The sequence below is a fragment of the Dipodomys spectabilis genome, unplaced genomic scaffold (genome assembly GCF_019054845.1).
Source record: "Dipodomys spectabilis isolate Male_0828 unplaced genomic scaffold, ASM1905484v1 ptg000289l, whole genome shotgun sequence".
Taxonomy (NCBI): Eukaryota; Metazoa; Chordata; class Mammalia; order Rodentia; family Heteromyidae; genus Dipodomys; species Dipodomys spectabilis.
In genome coordinates this window covers 6,870,435-6,897,591 of record NW_024870966.1, presented here as the reverse complement: position 1 = coordinate 6,897,591, position 27,157 = coordinate 6,870,435, and the positions used below count along the sequence as shown (strand labels likewise).

General features: G+C 45.8%; 2 protein-coding genes across 2 annotated transcripts in view; one reads left to right on the top strand and one right to left on the bottom strand.

Annotated features, from left to right (window-relative positions):
• The window catches only part of Insyn2a (inhibitory synaptic factor 2A), a 55,775-nt gene extending 36,426 nt beyond the window's left edge, over positions 1-19,349 (top strand). The window contains exons 3-4 of the mRNA XM_042701328.1: positions 3,307-3,378; positions 18,935-19,349. Coding sequence (XP_042557262.1) covers positions 3,307-3,378; positions 18,935-19,118 — 256 coding nt within the window. The 3' untranslated portion in view covers positions 19,119-19,349. The remainder of the gene's footprint in view (positions 1-3,306; positions 3,379-18,934) is intronic.
• The window catches only part of Dock1 (dedicator of cytokinesis 1), a 439,069-nt gene that overhangs the window by 235,940 nt on the left and 175,972 nt on the right, over positions 1-27,157 (bottom strand). The gene's annotated exons all lie outside the window — the stretch shown is intronic.

The window sequence follows — 27,157 nt, the reverse complement described above, 5'->3', positions numbered from 1 at the left end:
TTAATCTCTCACTAGCTCTTTCTGACACCAATATTTGATTCCATTAAGTAACAACCACTTATGAAAAAGATCTTAAGCAAAACACTGAAGGGCCACACCAAGAGATGTCTGCAGTAATTGAGTCTTGAAAAACATTTCCCAGCTATGAGAAAATATGACTGGCCTGCCATTTTCTTTTAAAATACCTGGAGAGTGACCACAGATAGGTCCTGATACACCGTAGGCAAAATGATCCCAACACCTCTTACCATGTGACACAAACCAGCCCATTTTGCAGGACTGAGTAAACTGGGTTGGGTTTGAGTATAAGAAATAAGAGGCCGGGGTTAGAATGGCCACATCGCTGTGGGGGATGGATAAGAGGAAGGGCTTTTCAGGTCATTCTTTCAGCCAACTGACAAAAACTCTGTAATGGCTTGCAATTCAACTTAAAATACAGCGTTATACGATCCAGCATCACCTCCCTCACCTCCATGGGCACCATCTATCCTGAACTCTCACTGTGTCTAGCTGACAGGTCACCAACGCTCCTGCGGTCATATGATAACATGTGACAGACCTTGTGCTTATAAAACTCAGGCCAGAAACATGGATGAGTGATTACCTTCTTATTATTCCTCTGGCCTCATTACAGATGCTACATCCTAGAGGTCACATCAAAGACATTCCCTCACAGCACTTTGTTCAGCCCCTTATTGGTATCCACATGATCTAAGCATCAACCATCCACATGTACAGGTACATTAGCCGCCTGCCTCTCCACTTCTGCTGTGAACTTCATGAGGACAAGGACCTATTGCACAAACATCTTCCCAGGAGTCACAATGATACCTGGGACCGGTGGAAATGTGTGCACTGTTCAAGGTGATTAGCACATAGTGTATTCAGGATGAGCTTTCAAAAGGCAATTCCTTACTGAAGCCCTCAACCATCCAGAAAGAGTCCTCTGTGAGGTGCCTGAAGCCTTTGTCCTATCATTGCCAAACTCACCTACTGTCCCAAGCTGCCAATTATATAGTGCAGACACAGGCGAAACGGAGCAACAGAAGCCTGGGGTCTGAGAATAATGAGCTTCTGCACCGGAAGTACTACTGTCTTCTCTGTGAAATGAATCTAGCATAATTAACTGAAAGATTCCAGGCTGTAATGTAAGTGAGGCCCTTGGAAACACCGAAGCCACCAAGCAAAGAAGAGATGTTGATGTTAATAAAGCTCTATAAACACTGTCCTGAGATCTAGGAAGATTCTGAGAGCTTGAAATGCACTGAAGAGAGCCCTATGAAAATAGTTGAGAACTACCCTGATGCTGCCTTCTGTGAGCAGCTGAAGCTGGATGTGACTGGCACACGCAGATAACTACACATTGTCTCCTTCCACCACTTGTAAGGCATAGAATAGCAGCGCCTCTTCTCAAAACCACCAGCGTGACACTACATTTGGCATGAAGCACATCGGGACCAGGACTTGGGCTCTAGGATGACACTTATTTCCCTGTGCAGAATAACTCTAGTCAGAAACGAGCACAGTGCCAAGTTCAAGTAGAGTAAGCTGGACAGAGAAAGCTATTCTGCATATCCAAGGGATGGATGGGTAGACAGTGAGAACTGTGCTGGGTCTTAGAGGAACGTGGCAAGGACTGGACCATTCTGCAGCTCTGGGGTTGGGGATTGGGAGGTGGGCACAAGTTACCATGTGAGGAGGGAGGAGGAGGAGGAGGAGGAGAAGGTGTAAGGCACAAGCCCCTCTTTCCTTCTCAATGTGGACAAACCTAAAGGCAGAATGGAAAGGCCGAACTTGAGTGACCAAAGGTGCCCCAAATAGGATGCAACGATAGAGACGATAGAAGTGCAGTGAGGCTAGGATTCTTGTCCAACTGCAGAAGAGACTTGGCAACATTTTGGGGACAGAAAAAACTTCACTTGATGAACAAGCAATAGCAAATGCAAAGGTCACCCATATTTGTCCAAGGTCAGGCAGATAACCTCAGCACTGAGCAGACAATCCTTTTGTCAAATGTTTCTATAACTCCAATGAGCAAACCTTAGTTATTTTCCATTTTAAAGTCCATGATGCACACACAAGCAGGGAACACAGCGAAGGTGATAAGAATATCGACTACCAATGTTGACAGAAAGCCTCTGTGCACACTATACCAGCGTCGAGTAAGTCCCCGTGTAAATCTACCCCAATGTGATGAGAAGCCAATTCCGAGAGGAGGAGAGACGCTTTCCTTCTGCCACAGGTTTAACAGAATTGCTTGAGGCTCTTTGTCCCTGAATACAAACAATATTCAGGATAAACACACCTTCAGGTTGCAAACAGCAGAGAGGAAAGACCAGGCTATAAAATAAAATCTGCCGGGAGAAAAGCCTGCTCATCCTTGTTCCTTAAGAAGACTGGGCCGATGCATATTTCAGGCAATTCCAACCTAGTCAAGAAAATCCTCCCAGCATAGTTCATAAGTCCACGCAACCTTCAACATTTTGCTACAAAGATTGTCCAAGGCTATTTTGTTTTGACAGGAGGGAGGATCGCAGCTCACTACACATAGGCATGCCAAAACCTGGGTGGCCTCACAGGACCAATGACACTCAACAGAGAACACCCCTGAGACAGTAAATCAGGCATCAGACATCTACATGATGACACTCTGGTTACTCACACAGCCATGCAGTAAATAGTGTGGGAGCTGTAGACCGAGGGACACAATCAAAAGTACTGCCTAGGTATTTATGTAAACACCTTCACTTCACTATTAACACTTAAAAACTTTATGGACCCTGCCATCTAAACTTCTGAAAACCTGACTTGAGTCACAAATAATCTTCTATCAACTTTTTAAGCATTTAAACGTGTAAAACCCCACTCAATACCTGGGAAGACCAAGCACAAATGAGGAAGGGACAAAGCCTGCGGGCTGGAGTGTATCAAGCCCTGCTCTCGCAGGGGCAGGAGGTGAGAGGGCAAAACCAAGGCCAGCAGCAGCAGCAGCTCAATCTGGGTTAGATTCTCTTCCAATTTTCTTTCAAACATCCTAAATATAAAGCTGCACGGAAACATCCCATATTCCCCATGCTTATAACCAAATCAGATGATGTACTTCATCCAGGAGCTTCTGTTGGCAACCTCATTTAAATATCTTTTCAGCTGTGGGTGTTGCATGGACCGGGTACACTAGAAGCAGAGACAGTTTCCATGAACCTGGCCAGCTGGGCTTTGTGAAAGCATCTGATTTGAGACTTGGGCTCTAGAGGCCAGCAACCCCCCAGCCACCGCTTGTAATGCTCTCCTGTTCTTATCTTGTAGGCTTTCATATCGGACGGGGCAAGACACAGCTAATTGTGACACATGCAGGAACAGTGCATGCATTATCTATAGGTAGGTCAACATTCTCCTCTTCCCACTTTTTTTTTTTTTAAACTCTGACAAATGATGTTTACCCACAAATACAAGATCCATCTGGGGCCATGCTGGGATGACTCGATCTGACAGAAAGTAAGGGGCCTGCCTTGACCATAATCCTAAGTTACCTGTAAATACCACCCCTCAGGTACGTGTGAGCGCAGGATGAAGGAGAGCGTGAACACATTTGTCTTGCTAATGTTCCTCTGTGGATTCAAGAGCTGGGATCGGCTTGATGGCTCCGTCCCTTGGAATCGATACCATGAGTACCGCACTGTACGCTCTGGCAAGGCTGTAAAATATAAGCCCTTCAGCTAGCATAGATCAAGGCAAAAGAAACACTTTATGAGTTCAAAATGCCCTGGAAGGTTCAGCCACTCGCACCACACGGGCAATTAATTCGTGGGAACTCATAAGGAGCGGGTCATTCTCTTCCTCGTGGCACGATCCTTTCTCTCTGGCCATTCTTCATGCTGTGGTTTTTTTGTTTTGTTTTGTTTTCTTTTTGAACTAAAGTTTATGTTATTGACATCCACAAGAATAGAGCAGAACCTTTCACCGGGAAAGCAGCTGTGTTAGAACGTTGGCAGTCATTCAGGATTTTTAAGACACAGTCCAAAGCAGTGAGAGATGTTATGATTTTGCTTATCTTACAAAAATTAAGACTGCAGACGGAAAGGGGACCCCATGTTCCAGCTGCTACGACAGGGTTGCAGCAGAGCTGTCAGTGCTGAGGGTTTCTGACACTCTGCCTGCATTCCCTTGCATGAGTGCCCAGGAACGGGGCTGTAAGATCCTGTGGATCCAGCTCTTAAAAGTTTATTTTGGCGGGTATTTTTTTCCTTGGTCTTGGAGTAAAACCTAGAGTCTTGCACGTGGAAAGTCAGAGCTCCACTACTTGAGTCATTCTCCCAGCCCTGCTGTTTTTTTATTTATTAAATTATGTATTTTTCTTTTCTGTTATTCTCTTTAAGTAGTTGCACCAAGGAGTCTGTATTCAGCGTGTCAGTTTATGAGTTCAGTGCATCTTGATCAGTGTCATTCCTTCCATCATCCTCTCTCCTCAGTCTGGTGAGATTCTTTGAATTTTCCTTTTGAGACAGGATCTTGTAATACTTCTGCTCAAGGTGGCTTTACATCTGAAATCTTCTTGCCTCCACCTCCCAAGGAGCTAAGACTGCAGGCACTCGCCAGCATACTTGTCCTACTTCTAGGTTTTCAGGAACTTCCATAATGGCTGTCCTAATTTACATTCCCACCAACAGTGCTCCTTTACCTCCACATCCTTACCAACATCTTACCTGATTGCTAATGTCACTGTAAATGGGGTAAGGTGGCATTTTACTGTGGTTCTAATCTGTAATTTCTTCTGGCTAGTGATGCTAGGCATTTATTTCTATACCTGTTGGTATAAGAATAACAAGTGTATATTATATGTATATTATATATATTACATATGTATATTATATATCTGCTATTGAATGAATTGATTTTAGTAATCTTCCACATTATCAAGAAAAGCTACCACATAACTGAATAGTTATATGCCTAAGATATATAAAGATGCCCCTCCTTCGATAAACAAAAACAAACAAATGACAAAAAACCCACTGAAATAACTTTATAGTTACTTTCCTGTGTATCAAGATGTCAGACATGAGCCAGGCCTGGTGCTGCATCATTGTAATCACAGCACTTGGGCGGCTGTGGCAGGAGAGTCACAACTTCAAGGCCAGCCTGGAATACATAGCAGTTCAAGACTGGACTACACAGTCAGACCTTGTTTTTTAAATAAAATTCAGACTTAGAGCAACAACAAATTCAGCCACACAATCTCAGCCCCACAGGCTCCTCTCCTGAGGGAAAGACGCCCTCTCCTTCCCACAGCACAGCCTAGCTGGTGCATGAACCCATTCCTTACTGTGGAAGTTGTGGGTCAAGGCCAACATCTTCGACTCCCAGGGCCTACCTGGCAAAGGGAGACCCTTTCCACTGCCATGAGTGGACAGGTACAACTGGCATCTAGCGGGGAAAAGCCAGGCATAATCCTGACATCATGTGTGCTCTAGTCAGATGACAACAAAATCATCAGGTCCCAGATGTTGACAGCTAGACACAATGACAGCTAGAAACAATGACTGTTCCTAGCTCTGGCTCATGTGGAGGTGAAAGGTCACACATATCAAGAGGTTCCTTAGAGAACTCTGAAGTCAAGTCTAGGACAGAACCTAGCATGCCCAGTGGCCTCATTTCACCACACTGTTACAAGGGTGAGAATTCCGAGTCAAGAGCAAGAGAGTGTAATTCAGACATAAAATAACCTTCACTGACATTCGTGCGTTAGGAAATGAGGGGATGATGTAGCTCTCGAGGCAGACTCTCAAGGCATCCTTAGACTTTAGCATCCACTATTTCAGGAGCTAAATCTCATCCACTTTTTTAATGTAACCAGACAGAAAGGAATGAAGATTTCCAGAAAAGGCTCAGAGAATGGGCGTGTTCAGCCTCAACCTATTTAACATCTTCTGAATGATTGAAAAAGGAATTTATTAGGACACTATCCAATGTAACCGAAATAATCTGAATAAATTTAGCTCTAAATCCAGAAGTGACTTAACATAAAAAGTGATATTAAAAGTGATTTAACAAGTCTGGAAAGGATAGGAATTAGCCTGGAGTGGTTACTGTTTTGAATTGGCTTAACCAGCGATGAACATGAATCCTAATACTTTAGCCTCTGGCTCTCTGTCTAAGCACTACAGGAATTTGCCAAAGAAGCAAAAGACTCCCAGGCAAAAGAAAGAGGAATGATGATCCTATCGGTGACCTGCACCACAGAGGTCCCTCTGCTAAGGATAGGGGTATAGCCAGGTGCTAGTTGCTTACGCCTGTAATCCTAGCTACAAGAGGCTGAGATCTGCGGATCCCAGTGTGAAGCCAGTTCACATAGATAAATCCAAGAGTCTCTTATCTCCAGTTAACCAGCAAAACGTCAAACAGAGAGCTGTGGCTCAAGCAGTAAAGTGTCAGCTTGAGAGAAAAAGGCCAAGTAAGAGGTAGAGGTCCTGAGTTCAAGTCCCAGTACTGGCACACTCACCTGCAAAAAGATATGATTGTAGAGAAGACTGAGTTGATTTGGTGGCATGCACCTTCAAAACTGAACAGAGATGGCCACTCATCCACATCACAAACCGCCATCAGCTCTGTACAACGTACATAGATCCTACAGGGTAGTATCAGTCAGAAGGAGAATAGAGTGGGAAACCTTCTGTGCAGGCAAGTAGCTTAAACTAAAATTAGTACCTTCAGAGTAGTACCAGCACCTAACAATCCCCACAACCCACAATTAACGACTGTCAAACTCGGGTTTAAGAAGAAGGTTCTGGAACATTCTACATATTAATACTTTAATACTGGACATCATTGCCTGCCCTCCCCCCAAAAAACATTTCACCGACTCTTCAAACTAGGATTCAATTAAACCTCACTGTTCCTACAAGTCAGCCAGTTCATCAGACTGCTTCCCAACATTCTGATCATTCTGTACAGGAAGTACTGCAAGTCATGACCACTGCCAGCAATCACAAATTTCAGACAGGTTTCCTGAGGCCTACCCAGAACAGATGTTAAAGGAAGTAACTGTGCTCAATTAATCAAAAACCCAGTCCAAAGGGACATCATAAAAATGGTTCTGCACCTATCCTAAGTATGCTATTTTAACATAAATCATGCAAATGGAAGATTCCTATCTATATGATGTAAACTTCTGCCAATTTTCTATGGCGGGAATGAGCTGTTCCCTCTGGACGTAAGCCCTCCCCGACTTTAGTCTCCGGGAACTTCCTTGAATCGCAACTGTGCTCCCTTCTAGAGAATATGATGTCTTGTGATGGGCTCTGTGGGTACACACTTGACTTGTCTTCGTTGTTTTTCACACCCAATCTTTGGTAGCAACTCACTCTTTCCAGAGGCTCTCAGGAAGATCAATCCCTTCATACCTCATTGGTTTCTGCAACATTCAAATAATTTCATCTACACAATCAAATCATGCCAACACAAATGGCATGATGCAAATACAACATATTCTAGCTAGAAAAATGGAGAGAAACGAAGTAGAGGCTTGTTTCTCTGAGCAGCACCAATGCCTTAGAAAGAAAGGCCGGTCAGGCAAGGAGAACAGGGATTCTCCAAGCCCACCCAATACCAAAGACTGACGGGCTGGGGAGAAGAGGAAGCTGCACTCTTAGCAGAAGGAGAAGGGTTGGTGGCTAATGGTCAGAATCCTTATGGTTGGTCAGATACCTGGCTTTGGTTCCTGGGTACAGGCCCCTGCATCGTAGAGTTCAGGAACCCTGCTGTGAATCCCAGTCCCACCAATACCCACCTCCTCAAGGGTTGCCTACTCCAGGATTGAGAAGACTGAAAGAAGATTCAAACTAAGAATTTTTAACACATTGCATGGCCCTGGTTATCCGAGAGGCCGGAGCACACAAGGGGCCATGACAGCTGCCAGAGTCCCCATGTTGCAATTTGTCATGCGTGCTTGCTGACAGACAGAGAGTCCTGCAGGTCAGTGAATTTGACCCAACCTGTCTTACATGTAAACACTGCTTTTTGCTTGAAATCCAGCTGCTCTTTTGAAGCAGCATAGTCATCTTTATGCTTCCAGTAAGGCCTGGCCTTGGGTGGCTCACTGTTTCTTGCTTAGGCCCGAGAACAGAGGCCATGGTCAAGACTATGGTAGTGACTGAGCCTTTACCATGCCAGGCAGTTCCTGTTTCTTTGTGTGTGTGTGGCGAGCGGGGGGAGGGACAAAAAAACGACTATCCTGCAAATATATTGGTCTTGGGGAAAATATCAAAAGATCTTGAAGCAATTTCAGTAGCAAAGCTGGAAGCAGCAGCCATTCAGACCTGGTACCAGGAGATCAGGTTTACTTCTCTCGCTCTCTTGCCCATCCATTTATACAGAAGCCTCAGAAGTGCGCTGTGGGACCTTACAGATCTGGAATCTCATAGGCTGGTGACAAGCTTACAGTTTGGAAAGGAATGGGTTTGAGCCGAATAGATGGAGGCTAGAGTGAGGACCATCAGCACAGGTGTTTCTGCATTCCAAACATCCCTTCCTCTGCTGGTCGTGGACGTTCACACCCAGCCCAGAACTGACAACTCTGTTGAGTGGTCTACGGCAACACCAAGAACCAAGTTAGTTCTAATAACTGGAGAGTTTGAGATGTTCTGTTTTGTCTTTCTCTAAGATAACATCCCTTTGTGACCTGAACCAGTTGAGATAATCACATTAAGGATCTTAGCGTGAAAGATGAATGGAAAGCCAGGCTCCCACCTATAATCCTAGCTATTCAGGAGACTGACATCTGAGGATCAAGGTTCCCAGATAGGCAGAGCAGATATAGCTAAAAGACTCACATCTCCAATTAACTAGCAAAAAAGGCAGAAGTAAAGGTGTGGTTCAGGTGATAGAGCCCCAGCTTTTAATGAAGAAGTAAAGCCCTAAGTATAAAGCCCTAAGTTTAAGCCCTAGAGGGAAGGGGGGGGGGGGGAGAAAAAGGAGAGAGAAAAAGAAGGTTCAAATTCAAGGGTTGGAATTCTTTAAGTAAAATTTCTCTGGCGTATCCATATTTCCTGTCAAAATATGCTTTAATTAGCTCAGAAAATGTTTTCAGGATAAATTGCTAATATGATCTTTGCTCATAAACAGGTGAAATCTTTTGTCTGCAGTCTATCTCAGTAACTTCTTTGTCAGACTAATCTGATGAGTCATACATGGGTGATTCATCCTTTGTTCGAATACTTTTTCAGGGAGGAAAATGAAAGATGCCATTGGCAAATCCACCCCCTTCCCTCTTCAACTGAAATGGCTAATTCATTAAAAACAAAATGGGGTGAATTCTAATCTTTTATGTTTTTTGTGAAAATAAAAATATGCGAGGCTCAATTCAAAGGCTTTTGGGGGTATGAAGCAGATTTAAAAGATAATAACACTGAATCACATTAGTGAAGTAGTGGGATTTCCAGAAGATACAAGAGAAACAACAGAATTTCTACTGTTAGTTGCTAGACCTGAGGACAGACTCCTCCAAGAGGAGTGCACTTCTTTCTGTCACGGGATTCTTCCCAAGGAGCAGGGAGCAGGGAACCAGAACCTGCCTGGGCTCCATCATCTGCACTCGAGAGAGAGGAGGCTCAGGATCATAAGCCATTCCGCATGAAATGCCTTCAGCACCTGACAGGATCCATGTCAGGTGCAATTTGTGAATGAGCACTTCTTCCTATTTATCTTTTTATTTTTATTTTTTTGTCTTTGCTAGTCCTGGGGCTTGAATTTAGGTCCTGGGCACTCTCCCTGAGCTGCTTTTACTCAAGGCTAGCACTCTACCACTTGAGCCACAGTGCCACTTCTGGCTTTTTCTGTTTATGTGGTGCTAAGGAACCGAACCCAGGGCCTCATGCATGAGCGGCAAGCACTCTACCACTGAGCCACCTTCCCAGCCCTATTTATTTATTATTTATTGTAGTGCTAGTGCTTGAACTGGGCTCTGTGCCTGCAGTTTTTTGGGGTTTTTTTGACCATGGTAAGCAGTCTACCATTTGAGGCATAGCTCTACTTCTAATGGTTAACTGAAGATTAGAATATGAAGAACTTTCCTCCCTGGGCTGGCTTTGACCTGTGATCCTCCCATCTCGGTCTCTTGAGCAGCTAGGATTGCAGGCATGAGCTTCTGGTGCCCAGCCTGCCTGAGCAATTCTGAGTGGCCCATGGAGGTCACAACAGCAAAGCTGGGACCAAGTGAGGCCATGGGGTTGAAGGCATAGGGGAGAGATGTGCAGCCGTGGAGGGCAGAGGAAGAGCGGGGCGCAGGCGTGCTTCATGCGGCAGATGTTGAAGTCAGAACATGATGGAGGGCTAGCATTGAGGGAGGGCTCAGATATTATCTCTGGAGCCCTTGGGCTAGAGAGTTAATACTGGCAGGAAGTAAGGAGAGAAAGAGCATCCTGCAGGCTGGAAGACCATGCCTGGCTACACTTACGTGCTACCATTGCTACAGCAGCTGGGCTTGCCCAGTGCAGTCTCTGCTGGTTTCTCTGCGGTTATGCAAGTTATTGCTGGAGGATTTCAGGACAGATGAGGGAAACACCCTGACATTATGAGATTGAATAAGGAACGCAAAGATGAATTGTGGAAGTTGGGTTTCCTCAAACCATCCAGGGGTGACTTACCATGTCAGCAATAAAAGCACCAATTGTAAGGGTGCAGGGATACCCACATAAACACACGCACTGATCCTTCACCCATCCCAAACAAAACAGAAGATAGGAGGGAAAGCCAAGTGAGCAGTAAGACTCATAATAGAGAGGGGTGATGACATTTGTATGCAGAAACAGCGCCCACTCTAGCCTGTCGTGTCCAGAGCCTGATTGGAGCTTGCTGGTGTCTACAGCTGTTGCCATCCAGTGATTAACTCTTCAGGGCAGTGCCCCTTCCAGCCCTGTTTCAATTACTACCTCTTGTGCATATTAAGTCTGGTAACAATGTAAGCCTGGGTAGGCAGGGAGAGGGGAGGTGATATGCTTTCTGTGTCATATTTAGCATTCCACTCTTAGTCCAATACAGTGAGTGGTAAGGACACAGGGAAGGGACAGAAGGGAATCCCGGGGTAATACCTTAAACAATACTATTCTGACATAAGGAAATATTTTTGTAATAAAATAAATTGCATCAGAAAAAAAAGTAGAGTGATTTTGACAGGTCTCAAAATCCTCCTTGAAAATTCCCAAAGCTAATAATCCAGGTTCTTTCTCTATTCTATAAGAATTCTAAAAATATGCAATTTCCACAAATGCATAAGGATTTAGGTTTAGTAACTTTGGTAACTTAGCAATACCTTAAACTTAAATGCAGCCATAAAACTGAACACTGATTAAAACTTAGTATTTATAGAGCAATTACTAAAAATTCATTCAGAAGAAAAGGGCTACTTGTACCAATTGCCTTCACCTTTGGTTACACTCAAGGGTAAAATTTAGGGGCCTTTGACTCATGTGTAAAGCATACTGAGGGCGGGGAAACGTGTCAGTTTCATGAGGAGATAAATGTAACTCACTTTAACATGAATATGGAGATTTCTCTGAGGGTAAATAGAAGAATCAGTACTGCCACAAAACCCAGAGTTAGGTAGAATGAAATTCCCTGGCCAATGTCTGTGACTACAGGATGCAGCAGTTCCTGGCTCTACAAGCGGCTTCGTCCCTACACCAGCCACCGTGGATGAACCCAGGCCTGTGTGACATTCTGGGCGGCGCTGGGCAGGCAATGGCCTGGAGACGCATGAGTAGCCAGAGGCTCTGTGTGTGATGGGTGCATGCTGGCTGGTGGGGAAGGCCGGCTCTCTGTGCTAACATCAGGAGGGCAGTCAGCTCCTTAGCCTCAGCCTACAAGCAGAGCTGGGGCCAGAGCCAACATGGTAACTGCCTCTCTAGACTGCAGGGCTCATCTTCCAAACGAGAAGAGCAAGTAAGACCATACCAGAATTACAGCCACACAGAAAGACTACCCTGTCACAAATTGGCTGCTTGTGCCCTGATAATATTCTTGTGTTTGCATTATCTCATAGCGGTTATTCCCCAAAGATGACAAAAGTGAGCTCTTCATTGAGGCCAGGGACCCCAGCACTTACCTGCCACAGTTGATAAAGTACTGATCCCTTCTAATTACAACATATAACCTCTGTGGTTTCAGAAACAGCAACGATGGCATCAGGTATGTTGAATATACATGCTTCAATCCTGTTGTCATCTGACTGCTTTCCTGCTGGGGACGTTATCATAGCAGAGGTCATAAAAATGACTTACATCTGCCTCTGCCTCCCCATGGTTAATACAGGGCTGGCTGATCCCAGAGCATCTAATCTGGCCTCAGATGTGGGTGTGCGGCCGGGACCGGGGCACAGCATGTAGCATGGGCACAGCATGTGAGGGCGAGGCCTGAGCTCGGGCACAGCACAATCCCACGGAGGTCAGGCCACAGCTTCAGAGGCACCCAGGAAGCTCAGTCTAACTCAGATGGTAGACAATGCACAGTACAGTTTATAGCCAAGATACCTACTGAATGCTAGGTATGGAAGTATAATTTCCTTTTCATAACATACCAGTTCCAGTATAAATATTATTGACTGATTGGCTGCCTATTTCCAACTTAAGATATGGGAAGTTGGTAGCAATTCTATAAACATGTACCTAATACATACACACTGGGGGGATAAATGCAAAATCGCAATGAATTGTGTCTATGTTTAATGTGTTCAACAGGTACGAATTCTGTATTGAGATGGGACCTACATGCATATATGTATGTAGATATATAAGACATACATCTACATACATGAGATCATGTGTATAATAAATCAGATATTATATAACATGCATTAGAAATTATACAAGTAATAGGATAAGTAGAATTCTAGACAAGTAGAACCAATAGTTCTACAGACATAACAAATGTTGAATGTAAGAGAGCAAAAGGGGCAGGAGCAGTAGGCTGAGATGTGGAGTAGGAGGATTTGGTTGAGCTCATCAGTTCACTGCGATTCAGAACACAGAGAGCATGCTCTGAGCCTGGCACTGCTAACCACTGCAGATGAACGATGGATCCAGTATAATCTGTGCCTCAATGGGCAGAACGAGCTGCCAGCCTACATCAGCCATGCTGAAGGAGAAGAATGGAGGGAAGCTGGTAGAGGAGAAGGATACTTACACACAATCGAAAAGGGGGCAGACCTGGCCTCTCCAGAAAACCCACCGGAAGAAGGGGTGACGTGTCACCTAAATGCAGACATATGACCAGGAATGTGAAATGGCCTTGGAGATTCCCCACAGCAGGCCTGGCAACAGGAAAGCAAGAGTGATGGAAGAGAAGAGGAGACTCAGATACTTCAAGTCCCAAAGAGCAAATGCTGACACTTTGGAGTGAGATGGTCGAGTGAGACCAGTGGGAATACTCGGGAGACTTCGTTGAGGGCACACTTGCTGGGCCCCGCTGCTAGGAAGGCAGGGGAGACACCTGAGCTGGGGTCTAAGGGAGTGCAGAGGGCTCAGCCTGCCGGGGGAGTGGTGGCCATCAGCGGTGTGTGGAAAGACCAAGGGAAGACATGGGTGAAAACCGGCTTCAGACATGGCGGACAGCTGATTCTGTCCAAACAGAAGATGGTCCTAGAGAGTATATTCGGAAGAGAACGGTGCCGTTTCTGCCTCTGCTTGGAGAAGAAGGCAAAAGACTTGCCCACCTTCCTGTAGCACAGAAAGGGAAGTGCCGGGCCTGGAAGTGAACCCTAGCGTTCGGCTTCCTCTGGGCAGAGGCAGTGCTGCTCATCAGGTGAGCTCGAAGCTGGCCAGATTCTAGCTGACTTCTCTTCACATCGTTGTGCTTTGGGACTGGATTTACTCAACCTACACGCTAAGAGGCTTCCCAAACCCCAAAGAGTTAGGTCCCCTAAGCCCGCATCACTGTTGCCTGAGACCATTCTGTGAGTGCAAGCGCGTCCCTTCCATCATTTCACAGTCAGGGAAGCTCCGGTCCCCGAGGTGAGCTGATTTATCCACAGCAGCAGAGCATGAATCGGTGCAGGGCCACGGTTAGCACCAGGGACTCTGTGATCTAATTCAAAGAGAATTAAAAGCAGAGACTTGGGATCCGCAGCCCACTGAGCCACTCGGCACCGGCCAACGAGAGAAATCAAAGACTTCAAGTTTTCTTCCACTCCAGAAAACAAACAAGTACTTGGAGCCAAAGTCATCTACTTTGAACTCTTCCCCGCTACCTAGAGGGAATGAGGTCAGAGACTGACTGCATCCAATAAACCTGAGGAGTTGGAGACAGCTTGCAAAGCAATCTGGCAGGCCCAGGTACTTCTACGAGCATCAGACAGACAAACAGTGGAAACATCAGACACAAAAGAGGACCTTGCTCTTCATTAGGAAGTGGCTGGGAGCAGACGGCCTGAAAACCTAGCCATCCCCGGGGAGGAAGCAAAGCCGAGTGTGAGCTGATGGCGCAGCCTGACATTTGGGGCAGATTTTTACTTCTTTGGAAACATATAGGATAATAATAGTAATTTTGTTACGACAGTCCGCATACTTAAAACTCATTTTTAAGAGAAAAAGACTGAAGAAACAGCCCCCACCTGACGTAAGCACGCGTCGGCTCGTATGGCACTGTGGGGATGAGCGCAGGTGTGCAGAGCTAGGGCTTCCACACACGGGGAGGTTCTGTTGTAAGCAAGGGGAACAAATGGACGTGCAAGCAGGCAATGAAGAGCGACACACAGGGACATAGTAAGACGTCCTGTGGGATCCTTCTCTTCAGTGAAACCCACAGGCTGCCTCTGTCTAAGGGCAGACACAAAGGGAGAGCCTGCCAGGCTCCAGAGATTCACGCTCTGAAATCAGCAGCCACGACACTGTTCTGACTGCTTATCCTGCTGAGGTGTTAACCCTTCATCAAGATGCACATAGCTGCTGGCCTGGGTATTACAAATGCCAGCTTAGGCCCCTGAGCTGGATAGCACACAGAAAGGCTCCTGCTTTAAGTGCCACGGACAGAGACTTGGACAACTGAATGGAGTCTAAAGAGACAAAGGGATCCGCATCCCTGACACTCCATCTGCCCATGCAGCGAAGAGAAGCTCTGCTCTGGTGCAGGCCCCCTGGCTGCTTCTGATGGCCATTAGAAGCAACATCATCACAGGACAAACAAGAGTTTGGACTCAGACCCTCCTTTGGTACAGAAGAAGGCACAGAGAACCAATGATATGACCTTTTAGGAAAGCACCAGAAACTGTCCACTTGAAGGCCAATCCTAAAGGTGCCAACAAACCATCAAGCTCCTGCAGACACCTAGGGAGAGGAAGCAGTGAGCAGGCCGGCACGCTGCATCCTGCAGAACATGGTTCAGACCAGTGCTGCAGAGGGAAGACAGGCTGTAGACTGCCTGCCTAAATCCCTGCTGCATCACTCACTGTCTCCACGAGGAGCCCCGTGTGTCTGTGCTATGCAGGGCCTCACACTGGGAACAGGATAAGAAGAGCAACCCCACTGGGAGGGTCAGGGCAACTGGGATGAGCACTGAGTCAGGACTTGCCTTCCAGACTCCAGTCTGCATTCATGCAGGAAACGCTGCCTAGGCAGCTGCCGTGACTCAGGTTCAGACAGAGCTGCTGGGAACAGACACAGCACACCGTTCTTCCCCTGGCCATGGCACCTGCGATCAGGAAGAAGAAAGCCAAAAATAGTGTAGACACAGATGGAGTTCCGTGTTCATGTGCAGGAGGAATTCATGGAGGATGAAGGTGGGCGCATAAGTGGGAAGTGATCAGACATTTGTAGACCTGAAGGGCAGCGGGATGGTGAGTGGACAACCCTGCTAGGAGCTGATGACAGGTGCTCCAGGAGACAACACTGTGACCGCAGCCATGCACAGGAATCCCGGCTACCGATGGGGGCAGGTCATTCCAGTGTCTCGGTGAAAGCCATCACCACCCCCCATCAGCCAGGTTCCCCATGGCCCTATCTGGACAAGGAGCCATGGATGGAAGGCTAGTCAGAGGAGCTGCAGCGGCCTGGAATGTCCTCGAGACAGGTCTCTTCTAGCTGTATAGTTGTTAAGAGTAAAGGAACCCCTTTCTACCTTGGCCAGAGACAGATGGACTCAAGCTTGTGTCTAGCTGTGTGCTTCACCTCTCAGTGATCTGGTACAGCAGCTTAACACCAAGGAAAGTCTCAGCCGACAGCAGTGGAGCACGGTGCAAACATGCCTGCTAGCAGTCAGCGTTCCTGTGACTGCCTGGTGATGCACACTGACCCCACAAGCAGATGCCTGCAACCTGACTGCTGTACACGTGGCAGCCTGTGGCAGGGCTCACAGCCACCCGCTCCCTCCATCACCCCACTGTAGGCCTGTCCCTGAGGCTCTCAAGGCTCCAGGTGGCTCACCAAGCCCACTCTGGTTGCAGTGTGCCAGGACAGCTTTCTGGAGGAGTATGGACAGAGTCTACTCGACAGATAAAGTCGAGTCATTCTGTTAACAAGGACTCAGATTAGATTACTCTGTGATTACACGGCTCTGCAGTGTGATAAATTGGTTAATAACAGGATTCCCAATGTAGTTACTTAATGGGAATTCAATAATTACAGGTACCCAGGATTGCACTGTTAACTCTAAGAAATGCTAGCACTATCCACTGTCCTGACAACCCAAAAACCTAGGCAGGACATCTGAAATGGCCCCAACCCGGAAGACAGGTGTTCGGTACTAGCCAGGCACTTTGGTAGCACTTTTCTTCGGTGCCCAGCATGCCACCCCTCGGAGACTCAGTCAAGGGACTCTTGTTTGCTAACGAAATGAGAAGTCTCTAATAGATCTCTTTCTGAGTTAGCCCTTGATCTCACTGGAAAGTTAGTGATGCACAGATAATGATGTGGATAAAATAGTATCCAATTCACAACATATATTTAAGAAATTCTTTCATGGACTCCTTTCTTAGGGAGGAAACTTCTTATCACAATTCAGTAAGACAGGAACTACTACTATCCTTTTTCAAAGTGGAAAAAACAACAACTATAAAGCTTTAAACAAGACGCAGGACCTAAGGCAGACCTCCATCTTGGCTCTTCACTGGGGCAGGAGTCACAGACCCGCTCACCACCTCTAGAACTGAGGCCTGAATTTCACATGCACAGTGCAGACGTACGCCTATACTTCTCACAGCTGTTTCTAAGAGGGACCATTCCACCACCCACTCTCACACATTCTGGAGTCACGAGTCTGGAGTTTATGAGCAGTTTGGGATGGGGTAGGGAGGGGGTGGCTTGAACTCAGGGTCTGGTGCCCCTGCCTAGCTCTTATCCACTCAGTGCTGGAGTGCTTGCTACCACTTGAGCCACTCTGGGCTTACTGGTGGTTAAGCGGAGGTAAGAATCTCACAGACTATTCTTGCCCGGGGTGACTTCAAACTGCAGTCCTCAGATGTCAGCCTCCTAAGTCGCTAGGATGACAAAGTTGAGCCTTCACTCCACTCCCTATGCATGGCAGATCTCACAGGGGCCTTTGAAGTAGGGAAAAGAGAGTTTGCTTGAAGAACGTAGGGTAACTAGCCATAAACATGTCTAAGAAGTTTTGGGGATATTTTTAGGAATATTATAATCTTTGACCATTAGTAAAATGTAGCAATGAATTTAAAACATAAAGAACCATTAGGTAGGGCTGGAACTTGTTTTTAAAACTCCAGATAATACAGTTTTGCTACTTTGTCTTTCCAAAATGTCAAAATTTGGTTAGTATAAATGGTTCTCTAAATCCACAGGGTTTCATGTTTATACATGGTTTATGGTTTTCACTAGTTATAAAAGGTTATGAACATTTGCATTATTATTGTTGCTGAGCCTCTAATGAAATCTAGTGACCTTTTGTCTGGCCACCAGATTCAACAAGGAAAGAGGAGGACACAGAATCCTCCAGCTCCCTGGCCCAAACCACAGGGTGCCGAAGATGAGTGGGAAAGTCATGAAAGGCAATCCCCACTGCCGTGGATAGTGGCAGAAATATAGCAAGTGGGTCGGTGACTCTGTCCCACAGACCCAGGGAACCCAGACAGGGCAGCCTGGGCAGCCCTGCCCTGGGGAGAAGGGACGACTCCAGGTGAGTTGACAGCACTCTTCATAGAAACTTCCTGAGTAGCAACATGCATTTGAAGAGTCATCTTTAATCGTATCTTTCTAACGAAAACATCACTACTGGCAAACATCTTTCCCCTGGAACTACATGTTTGCACACTCTGGCTGCGGAAATGTAATTACAGTTTGTGTTGTTTTTCCCAAACACTATCTGTGTTGTTTCCTGAAAATCCATTTGGTAACAATTGCGTATTATAAAATGGTGTAGACTTGATAAACACCAGGCGCTCCCTAGCCTCAGTCAGACGCTCTGGCTCCTAGGATGAGTCAAATTTTACAAGGAGAATGCAGTCCAAGGTCATTTTGCTGCACGATGGCTGAGGTGATAAATAGATTTCTCTGATTGATGACAAGCTGCATAGAACAGAGCTTGCGTGGGCCTGGCAGGTATGTGTTAGGATAGTCTATACTTACTCCCACTACATGGCAATATGTGCACAGTCCGGGATAAACATTAGATCACTCATACTGCACGGTTTTCACTTCAACAGATACCTTACAGATGTCCACACCAGCTACATACATCAAAACTGCATTATTCCACCCATGAAAGCAAGTAAATTATTTTCATGTGAAAATAATCTGATTTGAAAGCAATTTCAAAGCAAGCTAAAGTTAAAACATAATATAGCCAATTGCTTAACAGGATGCCATACAGTTACTATGAATGTACAAAGTTCCCTAAGAACGGCCACTACCAGACAGGATTGTCACCCCAGTTTGCTATCCCAGAGGGGGATTATCAGACAGGAAGGAACACGTACTGAAGTCTTCCTTTGTCTTTCTAGTGTGGAGCTGGATTTCAAGCAGCAAGAAGACAAATTGCAGCCTGTGCTGAAGAAACTGCACCCAATCGAGGAAACTCAGGTTGTACCTTCGCCTTATACACAGGAGACTTACTCCTCGACACCCAAGCAAAAATCCAAAACTGAGTCCAAAAAGCACGGAAGATGGAAACTCTGGTTTCTTTAAGACTCGTGGTGATCGGAGTATCGAGGCCGTCTTTAAAACCCACAGGAGTTATTAAGTCAATCCTCTTCCAAAACGAACAGGAACAGGATGAAGGGAACTGAGGCGCAGACTCACGCGCTCCCCGCTTCTCGCCCTGTGTTCCTACCAAAAAGGCCTTTGTACCAACAGATCATTAACAGAGCAAGAGAGTAAAGGGCACACCTAGCCAGCTGCTCTTTTCAGTTTTCTGATGTGGGATGTAGAGACTGAGAGGAAAGCCTATGTAGTCAAGATGATCAGTAAAAATCCTCCCCCCTCCCCCTACCGCCCCCCACCACATCCCTAGCTCAAGAACTACACCGCCAGTCAGCGATGGGCGGGTTATCACTCCCTGGACACAGCTAACACCCATAGAGTTATTTTCAAGCCTTTATTTTTTTTAAATAATGAGAAGAAACAAGCAAGCCTTACGTTTGCAAAGGACTTCATTTTTACATTTCATTTTGCAAATAAGGGGCTGGGGGGCGGGGGGGGGGGGGGCAAGTGCAACTCTCAGCACACCAAATTCCGGAGAAAGCACAATTTTTTCACGTGGTCAGAGACCATGAATAAGCTCTAAAATGTGACTTTATGTGTATTTGCCTTCATGTGCTGTCGCGCTAAGCCAAGTGACCACAATTCAGTGTCACATCGACACCTCAAATTTAACATCCTCTTCATCCCCAGACCTACAACATGTTTACTGCTCTTTTTCCAAATGGCCAGCAGCCAGGAGGTCCCTAAAGTCAGGACATGCCTTTAATCACTGAGAGTTGACAGGGTCAGAGCTTACAGGACACTAAGCTTTCTAAGATCTCGTTTTTAATCTTTTGGTACCCAAAGGCCAAATGATACATTCTGGCAAGAATTTGAAAACACACATTGAGATAAACAATGGATAATACTGTCACCAATAAATCACAGGCATCGGGCCCTGGCAGGAAGTATTTTAGTGGATCAATCCTGGGCCTCCGTGAGCACGGCCAGACGTTTCATGCAATTCGTTACACTCTGTCACAGCCGTGCAAGATCTGGCCACCTCAGAGTGAAGCTGTGTGTTTCTTTTAGCTGCTACCAATGGACAAACTTAATATCACCTACATGTAACTTGTTAGTGAGCTGTGCTACGCGACATACTTAGGGGAAAGCTGTGAAATCCAGTGTTTTTAGGTATTTATTAAATGCACAGTAACAGAGTTCTTTTTGACTACACATCACAACTGCAAACCTCCATTCCTTTATTTTTCCACTGGTTTCTTCGCACCTTTGCAAATATCTTTTTTATAGGAACTGAAATCCCCTTGTGTGCTAATGACGCTGTCTATCAAGTTTCAGCTTTCCACAATAGGAAGTAGGAAGTTTTATTTTTGCCTTTTATTTATTTATTTGTTTGTTTATTTATTTATTGGTACAATGGAAATTTTGGACAGTTTGTGGACATACCAGAAAACATAGTCTTCAAGTTTTTGTGCAGCAATCTGGTCTCCTGTCTAACTGTGTGCTCCCACACCCAACTCACGGCTTAGAGGCCAAATCCAACATGGTCTCCCTCACAGAAAGGGTCTCAACCTGCTTCCTCCAGATTTAAGCTACTTCTTGCCACACATTTTCTTCCGACTCAACAGTAATTCCATTTTAGTTTCCCAAGTTAGGGTTCTAAAGGAGCCATTGACCAGCAATCGGATATGAACTAAGAAGAGAAAGTAAGAGAATATATAAGCATTCTTTGGGGGTGACGCTAACAAGATGGCGGAACTATATTTAACACATGCATACACATATTTAACTCTCTCTCTTTTACGTGCACACACGCGTGCATGCACACACACACACACACACACCTTTTGTGGAAACATTATATAAGCATTCAAATCTCTGAATAGCAGTAACTGAACTGAGACATTTCTTTTTGTGCAAGAAGATAAGCAAGTTGACCCTGTACCAGGAAGGAAGTGCAATTGTTTCACGTAGACTCAATATTTAAAACAACGTGTTTCATGTTTTTTATACTGTTTTTAACTAAAGTTATGAAAATGTTTGCAACAAGTTACCTTTCCTTATGTCAGAAGAACCCTCCCTCCACCCCCTCTGGGTGAACTGAATGAAGTGCTTTCTAACTAGTACTGCACAGTGTCTAGATAGAACACATCCCAGCCCCAGAGAGGTCACCATTGCCAACTAGTCTTGACCAAAAAACTAAAAAATAAAAAGATCAACATTGTTAGAGTCAAAAAGAAAACGCTAAAGATAAACTAACTACACCCTAAAAGTAATACCATCTCCCAAATAGAAAAAGATATTTTAAAAACCATTTCCTAGGTTAATTGCAACACATCCTTGACAGATGGTGATCCTTCTCTTGGGAAGATTGAAGTGAAAACTTTGATACCAAACCACGGTAAATCAGTCTTCCCATATGTAGACGTGACTCATGCCATTACAGATAGAGACTTCAATTATTATACTTGTCATCAAGTTCTTTACTAATTTTTAAATAAAAACTCAAACATAATGTTTTGTATGGCTTCTAAATTCATTTCTTACCCTCAGGACATTGAAAAAATATGAAGTAAGCTAAGAAAATCATAGTGAAGGAAGGAATGGGTCCCAGGAAGGACAAAGCTGGGTACTCTGTGATCTGGGCACCGCCAAGCGTTGCCTGTGCGGGCTTGGAGACGGGACCTGCCAGGTTTGCCCAGCTCCCTAGCGTGAGCTTGGACACCAACAAGACAGGTTAACTTTTTAAGATGGGCAGGGAAGCAAACAGGCTTAGAGCACCACATGCCTGTAGTGTGGAGTGTAACTTTTAAAAAGCTCCCGCATGGGCAGCTCACCTCAGCCAGTGTCACCACCGCAACGCTCCCTGGGCGCCAGCCGACAGCTTCACCCTACAGCATCCACCAAGCAGGGGGGATCCTAGCCACGGGGACAGGACAGCCCCTTCCTTTGTTCCTGCCTTTCTGCCCCACAGGAGGGGGCAATCGCCTTGGCTGGGTTTAGCACCTGCCTCCTCAGTGAAATCACCCAGCCCTACCAGTGTCCAGAACCCACTGGGAAGCCACAGGGCACGCTGACCTGGACCAGAGGCTTCTGCAGCCCTGACAAGTTGCTCAGGGGAAAGAAATGGATGAAGACGGGAGCTGTGTGTAAAAGGAAGGCAGGCGCCCTCACCTGGGCAGGGGAGGAGGGGAAGAGGTTCCCCAGATACATTCTATAATCATCTGTAAACTCTTGACCACCCCCACCTCCAGGAGCCTCTCCCAGAAAGGGAAAGAGACAGGAAAGGCATCATCGGCTAACCCACTGAGAAGGACCCCCAGGCACCCTGCAAGGCTGCTCAGGGGCCTGTTGCATAGAGCTGGGTACCGAAGGGGTGAGGAAAACCGGACCTCGGCTGAACACCTCCCCCCCCCCCCCCCACCACACACACACACACACTGACAAGAGCAAGGAGGCATCTGGTAACACAGCTTTCCTTGAGGGATCTACCACACGCAGGTAGGAATTAAGATACACAATCACTAAATGAACCCGAAATGACCACTTCCACTGAAAGAGTTTTTCATGGCTGAGAATAAGAACTAGAAACAAGTAAGGGGTGGGAACTTTTCCCTATCACATTGTCTAGAAGGCCAGGACAACTTTACAAAGCCTACCACTGTTGGGTGACTCTTTAGGAGCATTTTTACCAGGAAGTGAAATTTTGCTTGAGGCTAACAAAAGCAGTCTCATAGGTGCAAAGTCACCTAAAGACAACAGGGGCAGATATCCAAACCAATGTGTTCCTTGATCTTCAAAACCTCCACCACTCATACTTGGTCTAGAAGTAAACAGCACTATGATGCAAAGAAGTCCCATCCCAATCATGAATTAGCATAAACTAATCATGTTGTAATTGGTAGCATGCAGCCTGATGGGTGGCAGATCACTGAAAGCTGCTTATTACCCTGGAAATCACTCAGTAATTAACTTAAGCCACCTTTGCAGTTTAGTATCCATATGCAGAAATTACAAAACATATTTGGATCATGTACTGATAACATTTTTATTTCCTCTGCCATAAACCCACAGGGAGTGGGCAACCTTAAAACACTACTGGGGGAGAGGGGGCTGGGATGTGGCTTATTGGTAGAGTGCTTGTCTAGCATGCATGAAGCCCTGGGTTCCATTCTTCAGTGCCACATACACAGAAAAAGCCAGAAGTGGCATTATCGTTCATGTGGTAGAGCGCTAGCCTTGAGCAAAAGAAGCTTAAGGACAGTGCCCAGGCCCTGAGTTCGAGCTCCCCCCCCCCACAAAAAACACTGGGGGCCACAGGAATCAAGAAAAATTGCTCTACCAATACCAACTACATACCTTGTAGGCAGAGCTGGAAGGGAAAATCAGGGGAAGCAGAGGGAGGGGTGACATTGTCCAAAGAGAATTAGGCTCATTACTTGACTTACAATGGCAAACCCTCCATACAACACCCTAATAATAACAATAAAATTACATAAAATGACGTTACATAAATTTACATAAAATGAAAGTATCTTAAACTTATAAAGACATCACTGTTCATACACAGATGTGCATTAGGGAGATTTTCTGAAAACCTTGTGCTCTGTCAGAAGATTTACTAACAAGCGGAGTAATTAAGAATTTGTGTGATACTTGAATACAAGAGCCACACATTGTCTACTCGAAACATTTACATTTTTCCACTGCCAACAAAGACTTAAAAAAAAACAGCAATTTTTTAAAAAGCATATCATATACTTAAATTCCAAGAGAATAAACATCTCGATATAACAGCTCATGCAGGATTCAGCATCCTTGCAGAAAGATTTGCTTCTGAGCCATGGTAACAAGGCACAATTCACCAGGAAACCAATTCTATAAACCTATTTTCCAAACGAAGAAGCTTGTCAGGTACTTACTTGAACCACCCACAAAGAAAATATGGATTTTTTTTCCTTGGTACCAACATCAAAATCCTAACCCCCACATCAGGTACCCAGAGGGGAGAAGAAAAAAGAAGTGTCCATCACTAGACTCCAGCAAGTCAGAGGCTTAGTGGAGAATCTAGGCAGGTCTTTCTGTCCCTACACCTGCTTCTGTGAACATTCCCAGGAAAACACCTTCATTAGATGAGGCCCACACTTCCATTTTAGTGAATTAGTAAAGTTCAGTCTTCTGGAGTACATCCAGGGCAAAGAAGATTCTACAATAGTCCTTCCCCCTCGGTTTGGTTACACTTTTAAAGGATCCATGAACAAAATGCAAATCCAATCATCTGCAAGAAGCTATGCCAGCTGTAATACCATAGAAGAAGGAACATTGCTACGTATCAATGGTTTCAGCAGCTAATTCCGGGGAAGACTGTGCGCAGTAAGGCCCAGGCCACCACCGAATGTCTGTTCTGGCCCCTATAGACAGCACGAGGCACCTGAAACCCTGCCAACCACACAGAAGAGAGAGGAGCATTGAATATGTGCCGGGCCTGGGCAGTCTTTGAGAAAGGAAGAGAAAGAGGAACCACGAAATCTAACATGATATAAAACTATTTTGCTCAATTATGCCACAGCATCAGAGTACAGCAAAGATGCAATGACCTTCAAATCTGTGGCAAGGTCACTGCAAAACTTCAATTTCAAGCCTTGTTGAGAGCAACAACATATCTATTCTCCCATAGCCAAACAGTGTTCTGTGCATTTTTGGTTTATTTTAATACTTAGGATCATGGGAGAGTTCAACCTTATGCATGAAATGTATTCCAACAGCCATTTCAAATATAATGAACTAAAACTAATGATACATAGCTGACTGCAAAATGAAGCTTTTATAAAGGATCACAGACACTGATAACAGAAGCCTTGTGCTTCCATCAGAACTTACCAGCTGTGGTGACAGTTGCCCAGTTCCCATCTATAACACAACGAGGCAGACAATGCCCCAGGCCCAAAGGGCAGTCCTGACGGATACTGTTCCCCGTGCAACCTGACAAAATGTCCACTGCTTCTAGTGCCAGTTCCAAGCAGGAAGTTAGTTGAGTGAGCCAAGTCTCTTCAAGAGTTTTTTTTTTTTTTTTTCTTATTATACTGCTGTTTTAGAAGTGATGTACAGCAAGGTCAACGTTACATATATTGGGTGCTATGCACATTTCATTTCTTTTGCTTAGTATCAGCTGTTCCCTCCTCGCTCATTGCCCTCTCCCATCACCGCCCTTGAGTTGCTTCATTCACTCTCCTCAACGTTCAGTGAAGCTGACGGCCCCTCTACTGTATTTTTCCACCTGCTTTCCATTGATTCTGTGTCCTCCTCCCACCTCCCTCGGATGTGCATGTGTATACACCATTTATGAGATAAAGAATACCAGCAAGACAAATTAAGAGGAGGTCCTTTGTGAAACCTTGTCTTTGGGGTTCTTTTCAGTTTGTATATTAGTTTACAGACATATGAGGAAGTGCCTGGACATTACATTTTGAGTGAGGTAAGCCAAGATCAGAGAGACAAAAGGCACATGGTCTCCCTGACATACAGATGTTAGGTTTCAAATGCATTGAGATATGACAAAGTAAACAGGACTCAAGAAACTCATACACAGTGAGACCCAAAGAGCATAGTTTCAAGAACTGGTTTTTTTTTTTTTTAAATAACTTCAAGGTGTTCAAAAATCCATTTTGACAGATAACTTGGAACCTTGAAGCAGTTCCTCAGTTATTCAACTTCTCTGGCACACAGTTTACACACACACGCACACACACACACCCCAGAGTAATATACAAAGCTTAAAACCTCCAAGGTAGACAAGACAGATGTGTGAGCCTTTGCCTGCTCCTCTCTCCATGCTCAGATGTCCACTGACACGCTGCCTCAGGCCTGTTGGGGATACGTGTGCTGTACTCTTTCTCTAACCCAACCGCACAGAGGAGCAGCAGAGATGAGAAGTCACGGCAAGAACAGGGCGGCCACGGCGAAGTGCATTAAGCAGGACGCCGCTTCCCTCGCGCACTCGGCAGACTCCGGGATGAGACTCTGAGTTAGTGACAACTGAGAGGTGTGTCTCAAAACCCAAATGTTAAGTGGTGAATGCCTTTCTTGACACACCTTCATGCTGTCACACTCAGGAAGTAATTACAGCGTATTCAGGGTTATGTCTCTCTGAGATTTCTCCCATGGTCACTCAGTTTTACAAATAACAGCTAAGTAAACTTTTTAAGATTCCTTTTTTCAGTTAGGTTCGCTGGAAGGGGAAGCAGGCAGGTGAAGCACTCAGGCGCTTTCTGGCTTCCATAGACTTCAGCAGAAGGTAGGGCTGTGGGGGAAGGGCCTCGACACGGCAGTAGGCTGGGCCTGCTCAGTCACTGACAGTGTCCTGAACCATGGGGCAGGCCAGGGCTGGGCGAAGGACTGGCAGGCCCGCTTTCCAGACCATGCAAAGGCCCAGCTGCAGGAATGCCCAAGGACCCCAAGGAGCATGGAGGCTGCTCCAAGTCAGGGAATGGAATGGCAGCAAACTGGTGGTCTGGCCCCTCCCCCTCCGGGAGACCCTGGACTGGGCTCTGATGGAAGTGAATCAAGGCAGAGCATAGAATATATTCCCCCAGAGGGCTGCCTCGCTCTCAGGAGAGACAGTGGCGAGCGGCTTACAGGCCTCTGGCGCCCTGGCTGAAGGAGGGCAGGGCACAAGCACTGGCTCCCAGCAAAGACTGAGGACAAGTGGACACCAGACCCGGGCTCTACCACAGCTCTGACACGCTGGTCAGAGGTCCTAACAGATGCCCCATGGGCCCATGGGCATTGGGTACAACAGTCCATGCCAGTGGAGGGTGAGAATTAACCACGAAACTTGCCGGTCATTCTTCAGTGTCCAGCCCATGGCAGAGTCGCTGTTGTATTGTCACTGCTACTGTGTGACTGAGCAATGCGTCCTGGACCCCAAGGTTTGAAAGGAGATGCCATGCTTCACCCCTTCATTCTATCTGCAATAAAGATGGCTTACCACCTGTGCAGTGCTGTCTGGGTCTCTCCTCGCCCTC